Source organism: Saitoella complicata (genome assembly GCF_001661265.1).
Source record: "Saitoella complicata NRRL Y-17804 unplaced genomic scaffold SAICOscaffold_9, whole genome shotgun sequence".
Taxonomy (NCBI): Eukaryota; Fungi; Ascomycota; class Saitoellomycetes; order Saitoellales; family Saitoellaceae; genus Saitoella; species Saitoella complicata.
Window position 1 is genome coordinate 83,492 of NW_017567000.1, and position 13,276 is coordinate 96,767.

The following is a 13,276-nucleotide window of genomic DNA, read 5'->3' on the forward strand; positions in this document are numbered from 1 at the left end:
TTTGCTTGATTCAAGTTAAGGATTAATTGTAATAAGCTTCTGTCAGCCGTGCAAGGTTCGTGGACGCTAAATGAGAGGATTACGTCTACGAAAAACATAACACAAACCTCGAAGGTCTGAACGCGTTTGTCACTTGAAGCCATTGGATTGATTGATATGTCAGCAATGGACGTCAAGGATACGCCTATGACGGGTCAGCAGCCTTCTATGGTCGCTCCCACCACCGTCCGCATCAAGCGAAAGCGGAATCAGGCTCCACTCGATGCACTATATCTCGATGAAGAAGAAACGACAATGACCGCTTCTACTGACACCATGTCCGAAGCCCCACGCAAGAAGCGAAAAATCTTCACTCTTTCCCGGACACAGTCATTGGCTCAGTCAGCAGTTCCGACATCGGTTACGCCCGTCACTACGGCGGCTTCTGCGACTGTGAGGGTTGGTCCGACACCGATAAGCATCCCAAGGAATGAGCCTGTCAAGCTGAGGGTTGCGAAGAGGACCAAGGAGGGGGAACTTGAGCTCGTGAGGGAGGAAGCGAGGAAGCGGGGGATTGCGGGGAAGATGGATAGGATGAATATGGACACGGATGAGGATGATTGGGTTTATGATGTGTATACAACCTCCACTTCGCCGAAAAATGGTGCCGAAGATGTGGAGGCTTTGAACGGCAATGTCAATATCGGAATCGTATACTGGAACCCAAATGCCGGCCCCGGTGAGGATGAGCTCGTCTTCGAAACCGAGAAGAGCGACGAGGAGGCCTACGACTCCGCGGACGCAGACAGTAACGATGAGGATGCTTTCGGGAACGAGTACCCAGATGAGGATGAGGTCGGGTGGGATGAAGAGTATGGAGGTGGCGCGAAGGGGGAGGGTAGCGACGACGAGGAGAAGGCCGGGAGCGAGTATGATGGATTCAGTGATGAGGGTGAGGCGTGGAACCGGCAGCAAGGGTATGGGCAGGGGTATGAGGGTGCTGCCGAGGATTACTACTGAAGGGCAAGTTGAAAAAAGAACACCGGCATGAGTTGGCATAGGGGAAAGAATGGAGCATACCGAAAGACATTCCAAGGCGCATATGCATGGCATGGGAACGGCTACCAAGGTGAAAGCGCGTTTTGGTCATTTCACAAGGCATAGTACGCATTGTTGATAAACTGCACAATCCATTTACCAAGACATTGGGTCTTAACTGGTGGTTACTTCTGCGAGGCGCGGGTTGCCCAGACAGGCAGCGACACCGCCGACGCAAGCATCCGCACGACGACGCACGCAGGGTTCACCGAACACGACACCAAGCATTCTAGTAGGCACTCCAGAAAACCGCAAAAGAAGGACCCCGATCTTCTTCTTCTATCCGCATCTTAGTACATCCAGTGCCGTTCGGGCATAATCAAGACGGCAACTACAGCAGTGTATCACCACATCGACTCCGATCTCCTCAATACCCCTCCTTTACAGCTGAAGAGACGGTCGTCGTCGCTGTCTCTGTCGGCTGGGATACAGGTTTCGCAAAGTAACAACGCAAGTACGAAGGACAGTTTGGTTCCGACACCGGTTGAGACACCAACACTACCAGCAGCCGACGTTGGAGCTGAAACCGATACTGGCTCATGTCACGACAAAGTTGAGGACGATAGAAGAAACAGCGAGGACAAGGATACACGAGAGTTCGCGCAAGAGCAGATCATGACGGAAGATGATGGGCGTTCTCCACCTCGAGAACCAGATCCACAAACCGCCACGACCCTCTCCCCGCCAACAGACGCTCTTCACAACCCACTGGAAGAAACTAAAGACGGGATTAGCATCAACGACCTAACCCCTATCGAAGCCCTCCAACTCATTTGCCGCTACATTGACACCCTCTATATCCCCGCCTCCCCTCCACCCCCCGCCCTCTCACCCACCGGCGAAAAAGTGAACCCATTCCTCGAATACGCTCCCTGCATCGAAGGTGGTCAAGAAACAAAAGAACAATGGGAAGCGCGCGAGCGTGAGGAGAAAAGGATCCAGCGGGATTGTATTGCTAGACGATTTTGGAGCAAGGCGCCAGTTGGGATTGGGCTTGAGGGGTATCTGAGGAGGATTCATACGTATTGTCCGATGAGCACTGCGGTCTATATCGCGGTGGGGAGGTATTTGCATCGACTGGTTAACCCACCTACGACACCCATATTCTCTTCACCATCGTCAGACTCATCGATATCCAGCACAGCATCAACCAACACCCCAATTTCAGTAACCCCCCTCAACATCCACCGCCTCGCCCTGGCCTCCCTCCGCCTTGCACAGAAATTCTTCGAAGACAAGATCCATTCGCAGGGAAGGTTTGCAAAGGTTGGCGGGGTTGCGGTGAGGGAATTGGGGAGGTTGGAGGTTGGGTTGTTGTTTTTGTTGGAGTGGGAGGTTGGGTTGGGGGGAGATGTGGAGGGGTTTGTGAGGGGGATGGGGGAGGTTGTTGGCTGGGCGTGGCGAACACCGAGACCGAGTCAGGATGGAGCAGCTGGAGGGGAAGGAGAGGGAACGCCGAACACGCCGGTTGTGGAGAATGGGGGTGTGCAGACGGTTACGGACGGCGTTTCGGTCATGGCGACCACATCGTGATACCTGTCACGAAGGCATGGCATCGAAGGCAGGAAGCTGCATAGCGAATTGCATGGCATTGGGAGCGAGGTCAGCTAGTATGCGGGATACTGGCCAGTGCAAGAACTTATAGTATACGGGACTTCTTCACTTTGACATGGTTATGGGGATACAGTATGGTTTAGCAGGCGTTTTACCTGGGAATCGCGAACGGGCTTTGCAACAGGGATTGATGGTAGGGACTACAGCAGCTTTTATCTAATATTGCAATCGTTTCCACTCCGAACAAGGGGAAAACTTACGTTTCCTTATTGTATACTGTCGCACGTGTGATCACCGTAAGGCAAGATAAGTTACGTCCTTCGCGCCGCCCTCATCTTACTCTCCAACTCCAACAACCGCGCTGTTCTGTCAAGCCAAGCATCATCAAATACCTTCTCGCTGAACTTGTCGCTCTGCGCCCTAGCACGGGCTCGCATCGCATTGACCTCTGGTTTGGGGAGTGTAAGAGCTTGGTGAAATGCCTGTGCGAAAGAACCTTCATCAGTTGCGTGGAAGCCTGCACAAATGTTAGATTTAGCCGATATAGAGAAAACGAAGGGCTCACCTGTTGGCTGACCATCAAGTGGTACGACGATATCCATCTTCGGCCCCGCACTATCGTGTACAACAGGGATCAAACCCGCTGCCATGTACTCCACCACTCCAATACCGAAGTGCTCGTTCCACATTGCGTTTGCGCCAACCCATGCCTTACCGAGTCTCCGGATGACCTCGGGCCATGGTGCATCACAGACGAACTCCACATTCACATCCACACCCAGTTTCTGTGCTAACTTCTTGAGTGATTCAACACGTTGCGCATCCTCAGCCCCGCGAACCGAGCCGATGAGAACGAGGTTCACCTTCTCAGGTCCAGTAGCCATCGCCGGATCGACATCCTTCAATAACTTCGCAAATGCCTTCAAAAGCAACGCATGGTCCTTCTCCGGCCTGAACTGCGCCAAACACAAAATACTCCTCTCCCGCTCCTTCGTAATATCCAACTCCCTCAGCGCTTTCGTGTCACACGGCGGATACACAACAGCTGGATCCCTCCCCTTCCCCCACAAACTCAATATATGACCGCGAGTCCATGATGAGTTTGTCATGACTACATCGCCGGCAGATCCAACCCAGGAGTAAACCTTCGCGAAGGCACGCCAGTAGACGAGTTTGGCCCAGCGTTGAGAGGGGACCTTTTCAAGCATATCCGTGGAGATGGTGGGATAGTGAACGTATGCTGCGACGGGGATGTCGAGGAGGAAGGAGACGGCTGGAAGGGTGAAGGCGTAACCCATGGTGTCGATGAAGATGTCTGGGACTAGAGCACTGATTGCCTCGTACACGAGGGGTATACTTCCGGCACTTTGGCCAGCCAAGGTAAAGCGAGGCCATCGCTTTGCGCTGACCAGATGTCGCTTCTTTAGGAAGACGATTTCCACGCGATTGGTGTCGAGGTTGATTCCGAAACGTTGTTGGACCTTAGAGAGGATGGTTTCGGCGGCAGCATCAATGTCACCGGAGTAGACTGCACATATGACATGAGGGTATTCCTGTTGCGTTGCACGAATAGCTGTCCATAAAACACGTTCACCACCTCCACCTGCGTTGCTGCGAGAATGATCCGTCAGTACAACCCAGAAATGGAAACCAGCAAACATGCTCACCAGTACGGATGGAAAAAGCCAATGACCACAGGCCTCTCCTTTGTTCTCCCTGTGACCCTCTTCTTCAAGGCATTCCGCACGGCGACCGATCTCCGTCTTAGCCTCGAGCCAAGCACGGACTTGACACCCTGAAGTGCCAGGTATCCCAACAAGATACTGCTGATGGAGCAAAACAAAAAGACCGAGAAGTACAGCTCCAGGTTAGAGGAGGCTTTGCCAGCTCTTGGCTGGGGAGCCCTGAATTCTCGAGGCATTGTCACCGAGGAGGTATACAGGTGTTGTATGTGGACGTGGGTGACGTCCGTGCGCGCCGCGCTCAGCTGTTTGCCGGACGCGACCGTGCAGTTCATTCGGCGCGTCTCCAGCACAACGCAACTTCAAGGTGGTTCAACAGACATCTCTTACTCGATCCAATCGAGCAATCTATTAGTAGCTGCCCATAGTGTATCGCCTACCACCACTCAAACGTCCCTTCATTCCCCGTTCGCCGTTCCGGATCGGCTTCAGTTTAGTTCGATTCTCCAGTACTCCTCAAGTCACAATGCCGCCCAAGAAAGCACCCGGAAAGCAAGCTACCTTGGGGAGCTTCTTCGCGATGCCCGCGGGTGTGAAGCCGCCTGTTCCTGTCAAGGAGGAGAAAGTGGCTTCGTCGCCAGCTATTGAGGCGGGATCATCGCCCGTTACGGAGAAGAAGGAGGAGGATGTGGAGGTGGCAGAGGTTAAGAAGGATGATGATGTGAAGATGAGTGATGCTGAGTCAGACGTTGAGCCAAGTAAAAAGACGACGAAGAGGAAGGTTGTAGATAGTTCGTCAGAGAGTGAGACTGCGACGCCAAAGAGTCCCAAGACGAAGCGAACAAAGTCACCACCAAAGAAGCAGGCAAAGACGACGAAGCGGAGTATCATCGAAACCACCAACGATTCCATTGATTCCGCCATTTCTGTCTCCAAGGCCGCAGCGAAGGAAGACGCAGCTACACCCGAAGCTGAAAGCGAGGTCTCGGATAAGGAGGCGGATGTGCCTGATGCCGTTGCAAAAAAAGCAGCCGAAGAGATCAAGGCTTTCAAGCCGGCCGAGAAGACCAAGGACTGGGAGAAGGAGGGTGTGCCATATGCCGCGCTCTGCGCGACGTTCGAGAAGATCGAGTCTACGACGAAACGTTTGGAGATCTTGTCCTATACTTCCAAATTCTTCCGGACCGTCATTGCTGCTAGCCCAGGAAGTTTGTTACAAGTTGTCTACCTAACCATCAACCGCATTGCGCCAGACTACGAGGGCGTCGAGTTGGGTATTGGCGAAGGATTACTGATCAAGGCGATCTCTGAGGCGACAGGAAGGAGTATCGCCCAGGTCAAACAAGACTACCAAGAAACTGGCGACCTCGGCACCGTCGCTCAAAGATCCAAAGGCATGCAACCAACAATGTTCAAGCCGAAACCCCTAACCGTTCCCTCCGTCTTCTCCAACCTGAAAGAAATCGCGACAACCTCCGGACAGTCATCACAAGCGAAAAAGATCGGCATCATTAAGAAGTTGTTAAGTTCATGTCAGGGAAATGAGGCGAAGTACTTGATTAGGAGTTTGGAGGGCAAGTTGAGAATTAGGTTGGCAGAAAAGACGGTGTTGACGGCGTTGGCGCAGGCTGTCGTTGCGAGTGAGGCAGATAAGAAGGGGAAGATTGCGAAGACGGAGGATATTGTCCAAGGTGAGGATACGCTGAAGACGGTCTTTTCCAACCTTCCGTCGTATGATATCATCGTTCCAGAACTTCTGAATAATGGAGTCAACGGCCTTGGGGATAGGTGTACTCTTACCCCAGGAGTGCCGTTGAAGCCTATGTTGGCGAAGCCTACGAAGGCGATCACGGAAGTTCTGGACAGATTCGAGAACCAGAAGTTCACGTGTGAGTATAAATACGACGGTGAGCGTGCACAGATCCACCTCACCCCTGACGGCAAATCCAAAGTGTACTCTCGTAACAGTGAGGACATGAGTGGTCGCTACCCTGATATCGTGTCGCGGTTGGAGAGAGTTGTGAACGATGCCACAAAGAGCTTCGTGTTGGATTGCGAGGCTGTTGCGTGGGATATTCAGGAGAAGAAGATTCTGCCGTTTCAGGTGTTGAGTACGAGGAAGCGGAAGGATGTGCAAGAAGCGGATGTCAAGATCAAGGTTTGCGTGTTTGCGTTTGACTTACTTTACCTTAATGGCGAGAGTCTTCTGACGAAATCATTGTCGGAGCGGAGAACGAAGATGCACGAGGCGTTCCAGGAGGTCGAGGGAGAGTTCTTGTTTGCAAAGTGGATGGATGGACAGAGTATCGAGGAGATCCAATTTTTCCTGGATGAGTCTGTCAAGGACTCTTGCGAAGGTCTTATGGTCAAGATGCTCGAGGGACCTGAGTCCGGGTACGAGCCTTCTAAGCGTTCTCGAAACTGGCTGAAGATCAAGAAGGATTACCTCGCCGGTGTTGGAGACTCCCTAGATCTAGTCGTCCTCGGCGCATACCACGGACGCGGAAAGAGAACGAATGTGTATGGTGCGTTCTTGCTCGGCTGCTACAACCCCGAAGCCGAACAATGGGAATCGATCTGTAAGGTCGGAACCGGCTTCTCCGAAGAAGACCTCGAAAACCACCACAAGGTCCTCAAAGAGCACGTCATTGTCAAACCGAAGGGATACTACTCTGTCGCTGATAGCGGTCCCAACAAACCAGATGTATGGTTCGAGCCACGAGTCGTTTGGGAGCTCTTGACGGCTGATTTGTCGTTGTCACCGACGTATAAGGCTGCCATCGGAATGGTGAATGCGGAAAAGGGAATTTCATTGCGATTCCCGCGATACTTGAGGGTCAGAGATGACAAGAAGCCGGAGGAGGCGACGACAAGTGAGCAGGTTGCGGAGATGTACCGTGCCCAAGCTAGCACGCAGAAGGCTTCTGGAGGTGGAGCAGGCGGCGTAGATGATGATTTTGAGTATTAGGTCACCTATGGACTTGGTGCTTCGTTTCTTGAATAGGTTATATTGGGTATTAACTAGATCAAGATAGATCCACACGCCGAGATCTATTGAGGGAAGAATTCGACGGTAAACTGCGTCGGCTCACACTTAAGGATGTACTTCTCCAAAACACCCGGTCCGCAACTCTCCGTTCCCAATCCATGAACCTTCGCGTTAAGGCACAGATTGACCTCCTTCATAGGCTTCAAGTCATAGGGATGCTTGGCAGCGGTCAACTGCTCCGGTGTATAATGCAAAGCAGTGAAGTCGAACGGGTGCTCCCTAATCCTCGCCGTAAGCTTTCTCGCACTAGAGAGGAGTCCGGACTTCGTGTAAAGTTCCAACCAGTGCGTGTCTGTCCTGTTACCAGACTCCTGTGGTTTCTCGTAGCGAGTATACAGCTCCGAAACTGGCTTGTTGTGGACACCAAACTTGGCAGCCGTTTTCTTGTCTGGGTAAGATTCACCGCGTCCCCGACCATGCCATGTAGCGTCAACGTAATCCTTGGAAAGGAGTACGTCGAGGCCGATACGTGGAAGAGACTTGGGAACGGAGCCGCGTGGGGTGAGAATGTTCTCAATCATTACGAGGCCAGAGGAGTGGATCTCATAGGTCTGTGTCACCTTGAATCCCCACGCCAGAATCGGCGGTGAGACCCAGGACTTCACCAGAATTGTAGCCTTGTCAGCTCCATATTTGAGCTCAACCGAGCGAACCTGTTGTGTCATCATATCTAAACCAAACAAGGTCCAGTGTTTGGCATCACCGGGGATGTCATTATCGGTGGGAGCACGCCAAAAGCCAAGCTTAGGGCTTCCGTCGTTGGCGAGAATGGACTGACCGTGGGAGGTCCAGGATGTCAGAGCGCCGTACACGCGGTCAAACGAGATATCAAAGGTTTGACCGGAGATCGTGATAGACAGCGCAGTCTCTTGGACGGACAGCTCAGACGCTGGCTGAGCTTGGACGGGAACGAGCGAACGCAGGGTAGGTTCGTTGAGTTCTGCTTGGAACCAGGCAACCTCAAACCCTTTCGGAGCCCAGATCGTGTCGTGCTTGTTCCTGAAGGTAAGCGCGAGGTAAAGACTGCTGTCCGTAGATCCCTCTGTCCTGTACGGCACCTCAATATCTCCACTCTCCCTCGCATTAATTTCTGGAATCTCAACAAACCCAGACCCAACCTCCACCTCCTTCTTCTCACCCAAATCGCATTTCGTTACCTTCCACTCAGCCACCAAGTGATCCAGACTGATGAAGTCGTAGTAGTTCGTAACCTCGACCTTGCCATCATCAAGCAACTGACATTTAACCGGCTCAATCACCTTCTTATACTCCAACAACCCCGGCTGCGGCGTGTGATCCGAAAACAACAACCCATCCATCACGAAATTCCCATCATGAACCTTCTCCCCAAAATCACCTCCATACCCAAAATACTCCTCACCCTTCTCATTCTTGGTCAAGAGTCCGTGATTGGCCCATTCCCAGACGAAACCACCTTGCAACCTCTTGTTGTTCCGGAACGCTTCTTGGTATTCCTCGAGCGCACCAGGTCCATTACCCATCGCATGCGAATACTCGCACAGGATGATAGATCTTTTCCATCCCTCCTCCTTGCTCCTCTCCTCCAGAAACTGAATCGGGGCATACATATACGACCACATATCAACCACCTCCCCACCCTTATCCCCTTCATAATGCACCAACCTTGTCGAATCATATTCCTTTGCCCACTCCGCCATCTTCACATGATTCTGCCCGAAGAATGATTCGTTACCGAGGGACCATATGATGACACAAGCGTGATTTCTGTCGCGGTGGACGAGTTGTTTCATGCGTTCCACGTACGCGGCTTCCCACTCCGGGTTATCACTCGTATACTTTGTCGCCTCTCCAAACACAATGTCTTGACGTTTGTCGTGAATTGCCCACCAATTACCCTCCTCCAACAACCCTGGATGTTGGTCCCGCAACTTGTCCTCGATATCGATCGGCCTGACAACGGCATCATCAAATCCATGGCATTCCAGATCACATTCATCAATCACCCAAAACCCAAGTTCATCGCACATGACATAGAACCTCGGATCATTCGGATAATGCGAAGTCCGAACAGCATTGATGTTATGCATCTTCATCAGCAACAAATCCCTTCGCGTGAAATCGAGGGGGACGGTGCGGCCGTGGGATGGGTGATGGTCGTGGCGGTTTACGCCGCGGAAGTGGATAGGGGAGCCGTTGACTGAAATCAGGCCGTCTAGCATCTCCACTTGGCGGAATCCGATTTTCTGGGTGATTGTTTGAAGGGTGGAGTTATCGGCTGAGATGGTGATGACCAAAGTGTAAAGATATGGGGTTTCCGCTGTCCAGTGCTTCGGTGCTTGAACCGCGATAGTTGAAGTCTTCGGCAAATGCATCTGAGAGACGGATACCTCGATCTCATCCTTCCCAATAATCATCTTACCATCATACAACTTCATCTTGACCGTCGCGTCCGTTTTTGCCAAAATGTCAAGCGTGGTGCTGAGCTCCGCATCACCATACCCCTCACCAACAAATGCCGTTTCACACTTGAAATCCTCAATGCGAGCTTTGGTGGGCCAGCTCAGTACGTACACATCCCTGAAGATTCCACTGAGCCACCACTGATCTTGGTCTTCGATATAACTCCCATCGCACCATTGATACACCCTTACCCTAATTGTGTTGGTGCCGGCGTGGACAAATGGCGTTATGTCGAACTCCGCAGCGTTACGCGATCCTTGCGAATATCCGACCTGTCTTCCATTGATCAAAATGTGAAACGCTGAATCAGCCCCTTCGAATCGAACACGAATGTGGGATCCGGACCAGACATCCGGGATCGTGAATGTGCGCTCATACGTGCCAGTCGGATTCTCCGTCGGTACAAAGGGCGGATCAACCGGGAACGGGAACTTTACGTTCGTGTACTGAGGCGCTCCATAACCCTGTAGCTGCCACATTCCTGGAACCTGAATGTTGTCCCATTTGGACGAGGAGTCGAGAGCGAGAGCATGCGCTGGAGTTGAGGAGTAGTTGAATTTCCAGGTGCCGGAGAGGAGTTGGCAGTGATCGGAGTCGGGAAGGAAGTAGGCACGAGGAGGGAGGCGGTTACGTTCGAAGATGGCAGGGTCCTGGAGGTCCGCAAGAGAATCCATGACGACTGTTTGGCTCTGAGTCCTCGATGGATGAGTTACGATTGGGCGGATCAAGCACAGCGAGCGCTCTTATGTGTTCGGCCTGGCAGTCGTTGCAATACAGGTAACACCAGCAATCTCGCGGAACCCGCGCGCCGGAGATTGTGAGCGGTCACGAGGCAGAGCATACCTCCGAGTCTCTTGGCGGATTTTCGCATGGAGGTCTGTGCCCCGTTTACCCTGAAGTCGGCGCCCCGCGTTTTCCCCGCGCTTGGATCTTGCGGAAGGCCCGCACCGAACTCTCGGGACAATGATCGTCCGAATGTCCATGGGGCAATTAGGCATGAAGCCGAGGTGTCAACGGCTACTCTTAGAACTCATCGCAATGCTCAAGCTTTTTGACGTCTCGAGCTGCGTAGGAGTTACACGTACTGTTGAAGGCATTGTCAAACAGCTGGTTCGTGGTCATTGTGGAGGGACTGAGAACGGCGAAGTAGACACAGCGAAAGGAAGGCCTCATGCGATTCTGGCGTACCTTCAGGTGAGAAGGGGATGCCTGCTGTCGATGGCTGTGCAATTTCGCGGCGTTGGCGCTTAAGCTTTCGGGTGCCTTCTACCGACGAGGCTGTTCCCCCACAATTCGTGAGAAACTGGGCCCGCACCAGCTTTCCCTACGGAGACGCGGAAGGAAAGTGGAGATGATGCCGCCTAAAGGTTCAGCACTTGAGGTCTTGGATACGGAGCGATTTGCTCTGGTATTGGTACCCCCGCAAACGTACAAAGGCTTGGATGTACCGGTCTCATGACCTTCAGCATCATCTTGGGAAGAGGAAGAACGGGTCACTCCAGCTTCAAATGATAACCGCCCTCTCTATATAAGGAGGGCCCCTCGACTCCATATCCTCCCAACTCCTCGACACAACTTTGATCCACCATGGACTCCCCCACCACCGAAAAACACGATATCACTCACATCGAATTTATTGGCAGCGATCCGGCTCTTGCGGAGGTCGTCGTCCAAACCTACAAACAAAGCGCCTGGACATGGTCCCTTATCAAACTCTATCTTATCCTCTCCGTCAGTTTCCTCTGTTCGGCTTTGAATGGGTATGATGGATCCTTGATGGGTGCCATCAACGCCATGACGGAATATCAAAAGTACTTTGGCATGACCCAAGCCGGCTCCTCAACCGGCATCGTCTTCGCAATCTACAACCTCGGCTGCCTCCCCGCCGTCATCCTCGTTGGCCCCATCATCGACCGCTACGGCCGCCGCTCTGGAATGTTCATCGGCTCCTTCCTCGTGATCGTCGCAACCTGTCTCCAAGCTCCCTCGGTTTCCAAAGGCATGTTCATGGGTGGTCGATTCATCCTAGGCACAGGCGTTGCGTTCTGCGCGACGAGTGCGCCGACCTATGTTAGTGAGCTTGCGCATCCGGAGTTTAGGGGTACGCAGTTGGGGTTGTATAATACGATGTGGTATGTTGGGAGTATCATCGCGAGTTGGGTTGCATATGCGACAGCGTTCCTTCCCGATAACCGAGCGTGGCGGGTGCCGTTGTGGTGTCAGATGATCACGTCTGGGATTGTCTGTACATTTGTATGGTTCTTGCCGGAGTCCCCGAGGTGGTTAGTTGCGCATAATCGACACGAAGAAGCTGCGAAGATCTTGGGCAAGTATCATGGAGAGGGCGACATCCACCATCCCCTTGTCACCATGCAGATGAAAGAAATGGAAACACAGATCCGTTCGTCGACTTCCGACACCGCATGGTGGGACTACCGTGAACTCTTCAGCACCAAATCCGCTCGTGCAAGGTTAATCTGTGTCGCTGGCATGGCTTGGTTCGGACAGTATTCCGGAAACGCCGTCGTCTCCTACTTCTTCCCATTCATGGTTAGCAGCGCAGGAATCTCAGATCCGCACACTCAACTTCTCCTTAACGGCCTTAACCCCGTCGTGGGATGGATCTTCTCCGTATGTGGTGCATGGTCGTCGGACCGCGTGGGCCGTCGTCCTCTCCTTTTATACACCCTAGGATGTGCGATTGTGATCTTCGCCGTCATCACCGCTTGTACGCACTACGCCATCGTCGATGGGAACACCGGAGCGTCTTACACCGCCATCGTCTTCGTCTATCTCTTCAGCGCGATCTTCTCCTTCGGGTGGACGCCCCTCCAGGCCGGCTACATCGTCGAATGTCTCCCCATGGAAACCCGTGCCAAGGGTAACGCACTCGGCCAACTCATCTCGAACATCGCTTCCGCCGTCGGCTCTTACTCCGGCTCAGCAGCGATGGGGTCAATTGGGTATTGGTATTATTTGGTGTTCGTGTTTTGGGATATGATTGAGTGGACAGTGATTTATTTCTTCTTTGTGGAGACGAAGGGGAGGACGTTGGAGGAGTTGAATGAGGTTTTCGAGGCGGCGAATCCCGTGAAGAAGAGTTTGGAGCCGAGGAGTGTGGAGGATGTGGAGCATACTATTGGAGGGAAGATTTGAGATGTAGGAACGTTACCGGGAGTGTACGATACACGAAGCTTGTGACAGTCATGATGAACAAGAAACAGCTTTCTATCTAACCGCTAACACCTCGTGCATAACTTGCCTAGAAGAAACCATGCAAAGCATCAACCGGGCAATATGTCGTAAAGGCGTTTTGCCATCCCTGCAACTCCCGTCAATTTTTCATTCTTTTCACCGTTCCTCCCCTGCTATTGGTTCCCGAACGCGCTTCATCCTGCTCCAGCATCCTCATCGTGACCGGTGGTAGTAACAATTGCATGGCTCAGCTGGAATAAGAAACAAGGAATGGTCT

General features: G+C 52.6%; 6 protein-coding genes across 6 annotated transcripts; 4 read left to right on the plus strand and 2 right to left on the minus strand.

The window, feature by feature from the left end:
* The first annotated feature begins 81 nt into the window (after positions 1 to 81).
* On the plus strand, positions 82 to 1,246 carry SAICODRAFT_221723 (uncharacterized protein). Its single transcript, XM_019166526.1, has one exon. The coding sequence runs from the start codon at positions 157 to 159 to the stop codon at positions 997 to 999; it is 843 nt and encodes a 280-aa protein (XP_019024694.1). The 5' UTR covers positions 82 to 156; the 3' UTR covers positions 1,000 to 1,246.
* Positions 1,247 to 1,692: 446 nt separating this feature from the next.
* Positions 1,693 to 2,610, plus strand: SAICODRAFT_6842 (uncharacterized protein; the record flags this gene model as incomplete). The annotated part of the gene is made up of 1 exon (XM_019170381.1): positions 1,693 to 2,610. The coding sequence occupies one exon, from the start codon at positions 1,693 to 1,695 to the stop codon at positions 2,608 to 2,610; it is 918 nt and encodes a 305-aa protein (XP_019024695.1).
* A 332-nt stretch (positions 2,611 to 2,942) lies between these two features.
* SAICODRAFT_56045 (alpha-1,2-mannosyltransferase alg11) lies at positions 2,943 to 4,552 on the minus strand (the record flags this gene model as incomplete). The annotated part of the gene is made up of 3 exons (XM_019169417.1): positions 2,943 to 3,148; positions 3,197 to 4,242; positions 4,299 to 4,552. 3 exons carry the CDS (start codon positions 4,550 to 4,552, stop codon positions 2,943 to 2,945), a joined length of 1,506 nt encoding a protein of 501 aa, XP_019024696.1.
* Positions 4,553 to 5,040: 488 nt separating this feature from the next.
* Positions 5,041 to 7,281, plus strand: SAICODRAFT_55825 (DNA ligase; the record flags this gene model as incomplete). The annotated part of the gene is made up of 1 exon (XM_019169404.1): positions 5,041 to 7,281. The coding sequence occupies one exon, from the start codon at positions 5,041 to 5,043 to the stop codon at positions 7,279 to 7,281; it is 2,241 nt and encodes a 746-aa protein (XP_019024697.1).
* A 41-nt stretch (positions 7,282 to 7,322) lies between these two features.
* SAICODRAFT_221737 (uncharacterized protein) lies at positions 7,323 to 10,707 on the minus strand. The gene is made up of 2 exons (XM_019166528.1): positions 7,645 to 10,707; positions 7,323 to 7,581 (listed from the first exon to the last, which is right to left on the minus strand). The coding sequence occupies exons 1-2, from the start codon at positions 10,476 to 10,478 to the stop codon at positions 7,365 to 7,367; spliced, it is 3,051 nt and encodes a 1,016-aa protein (XP_019024698.1). The 5' UTR covers positions 10,479 to 10,707; the 3' UTR covers positions 7,323 to 7,364.
* A 1,279-nt stretch (positions 10,708 to 11,986) lies between these two features.
* SAICODRAFT_29977 (MFS general substrate transporter) lies at positions 11,987 to 13,045 on the plus strand. Its single transcript, XM_019167549.1, has one exon. It carries the CDS (start codon positions 12,028 to 12,030, stop codon positions 12,958 to 12,960), a length of 933 nt encoding a protein of 310 aa, XP_019024699.1. The 5' UTR covers positions 11,987 to 12,027; the 3' UTR covers positions 12,961 to 13,045.
* The last annotated feature ends 231 nt before the right edge of the window (positions 13,046 to 13,276 follow it).

Coding starts and splice junctions, on each gene's coding strand:
- SAICODRAFT_29977 (XM_019167549.1), top strand. CDS start 12,028: ATGATCACGTCTGGGATTGTCTGTACATTTGTATGGTTCTTGCCGGAG.
- SAICODRAFT_221737 (XM_019166528.1), bottom strand. CDS start 10,478: ATGGATTCTCTTGCGGACCTCCAGGACCCTGCCATCTTCGAACGTAAC. Junction 7,582..7,644: donor AACAGGACAGACACGCACTG/GTTGGAACTTTA, acceptor GGCGAGGATTAG/GGAGCACCCGTTCGACTTCA.
- SAICODRAFT_221723 (XM_019166526.1), top strand. CDS start 157: ATGTCAGCAATGGACGTCAAGGATACGCCTATGACGGGTCAGCAGCCT.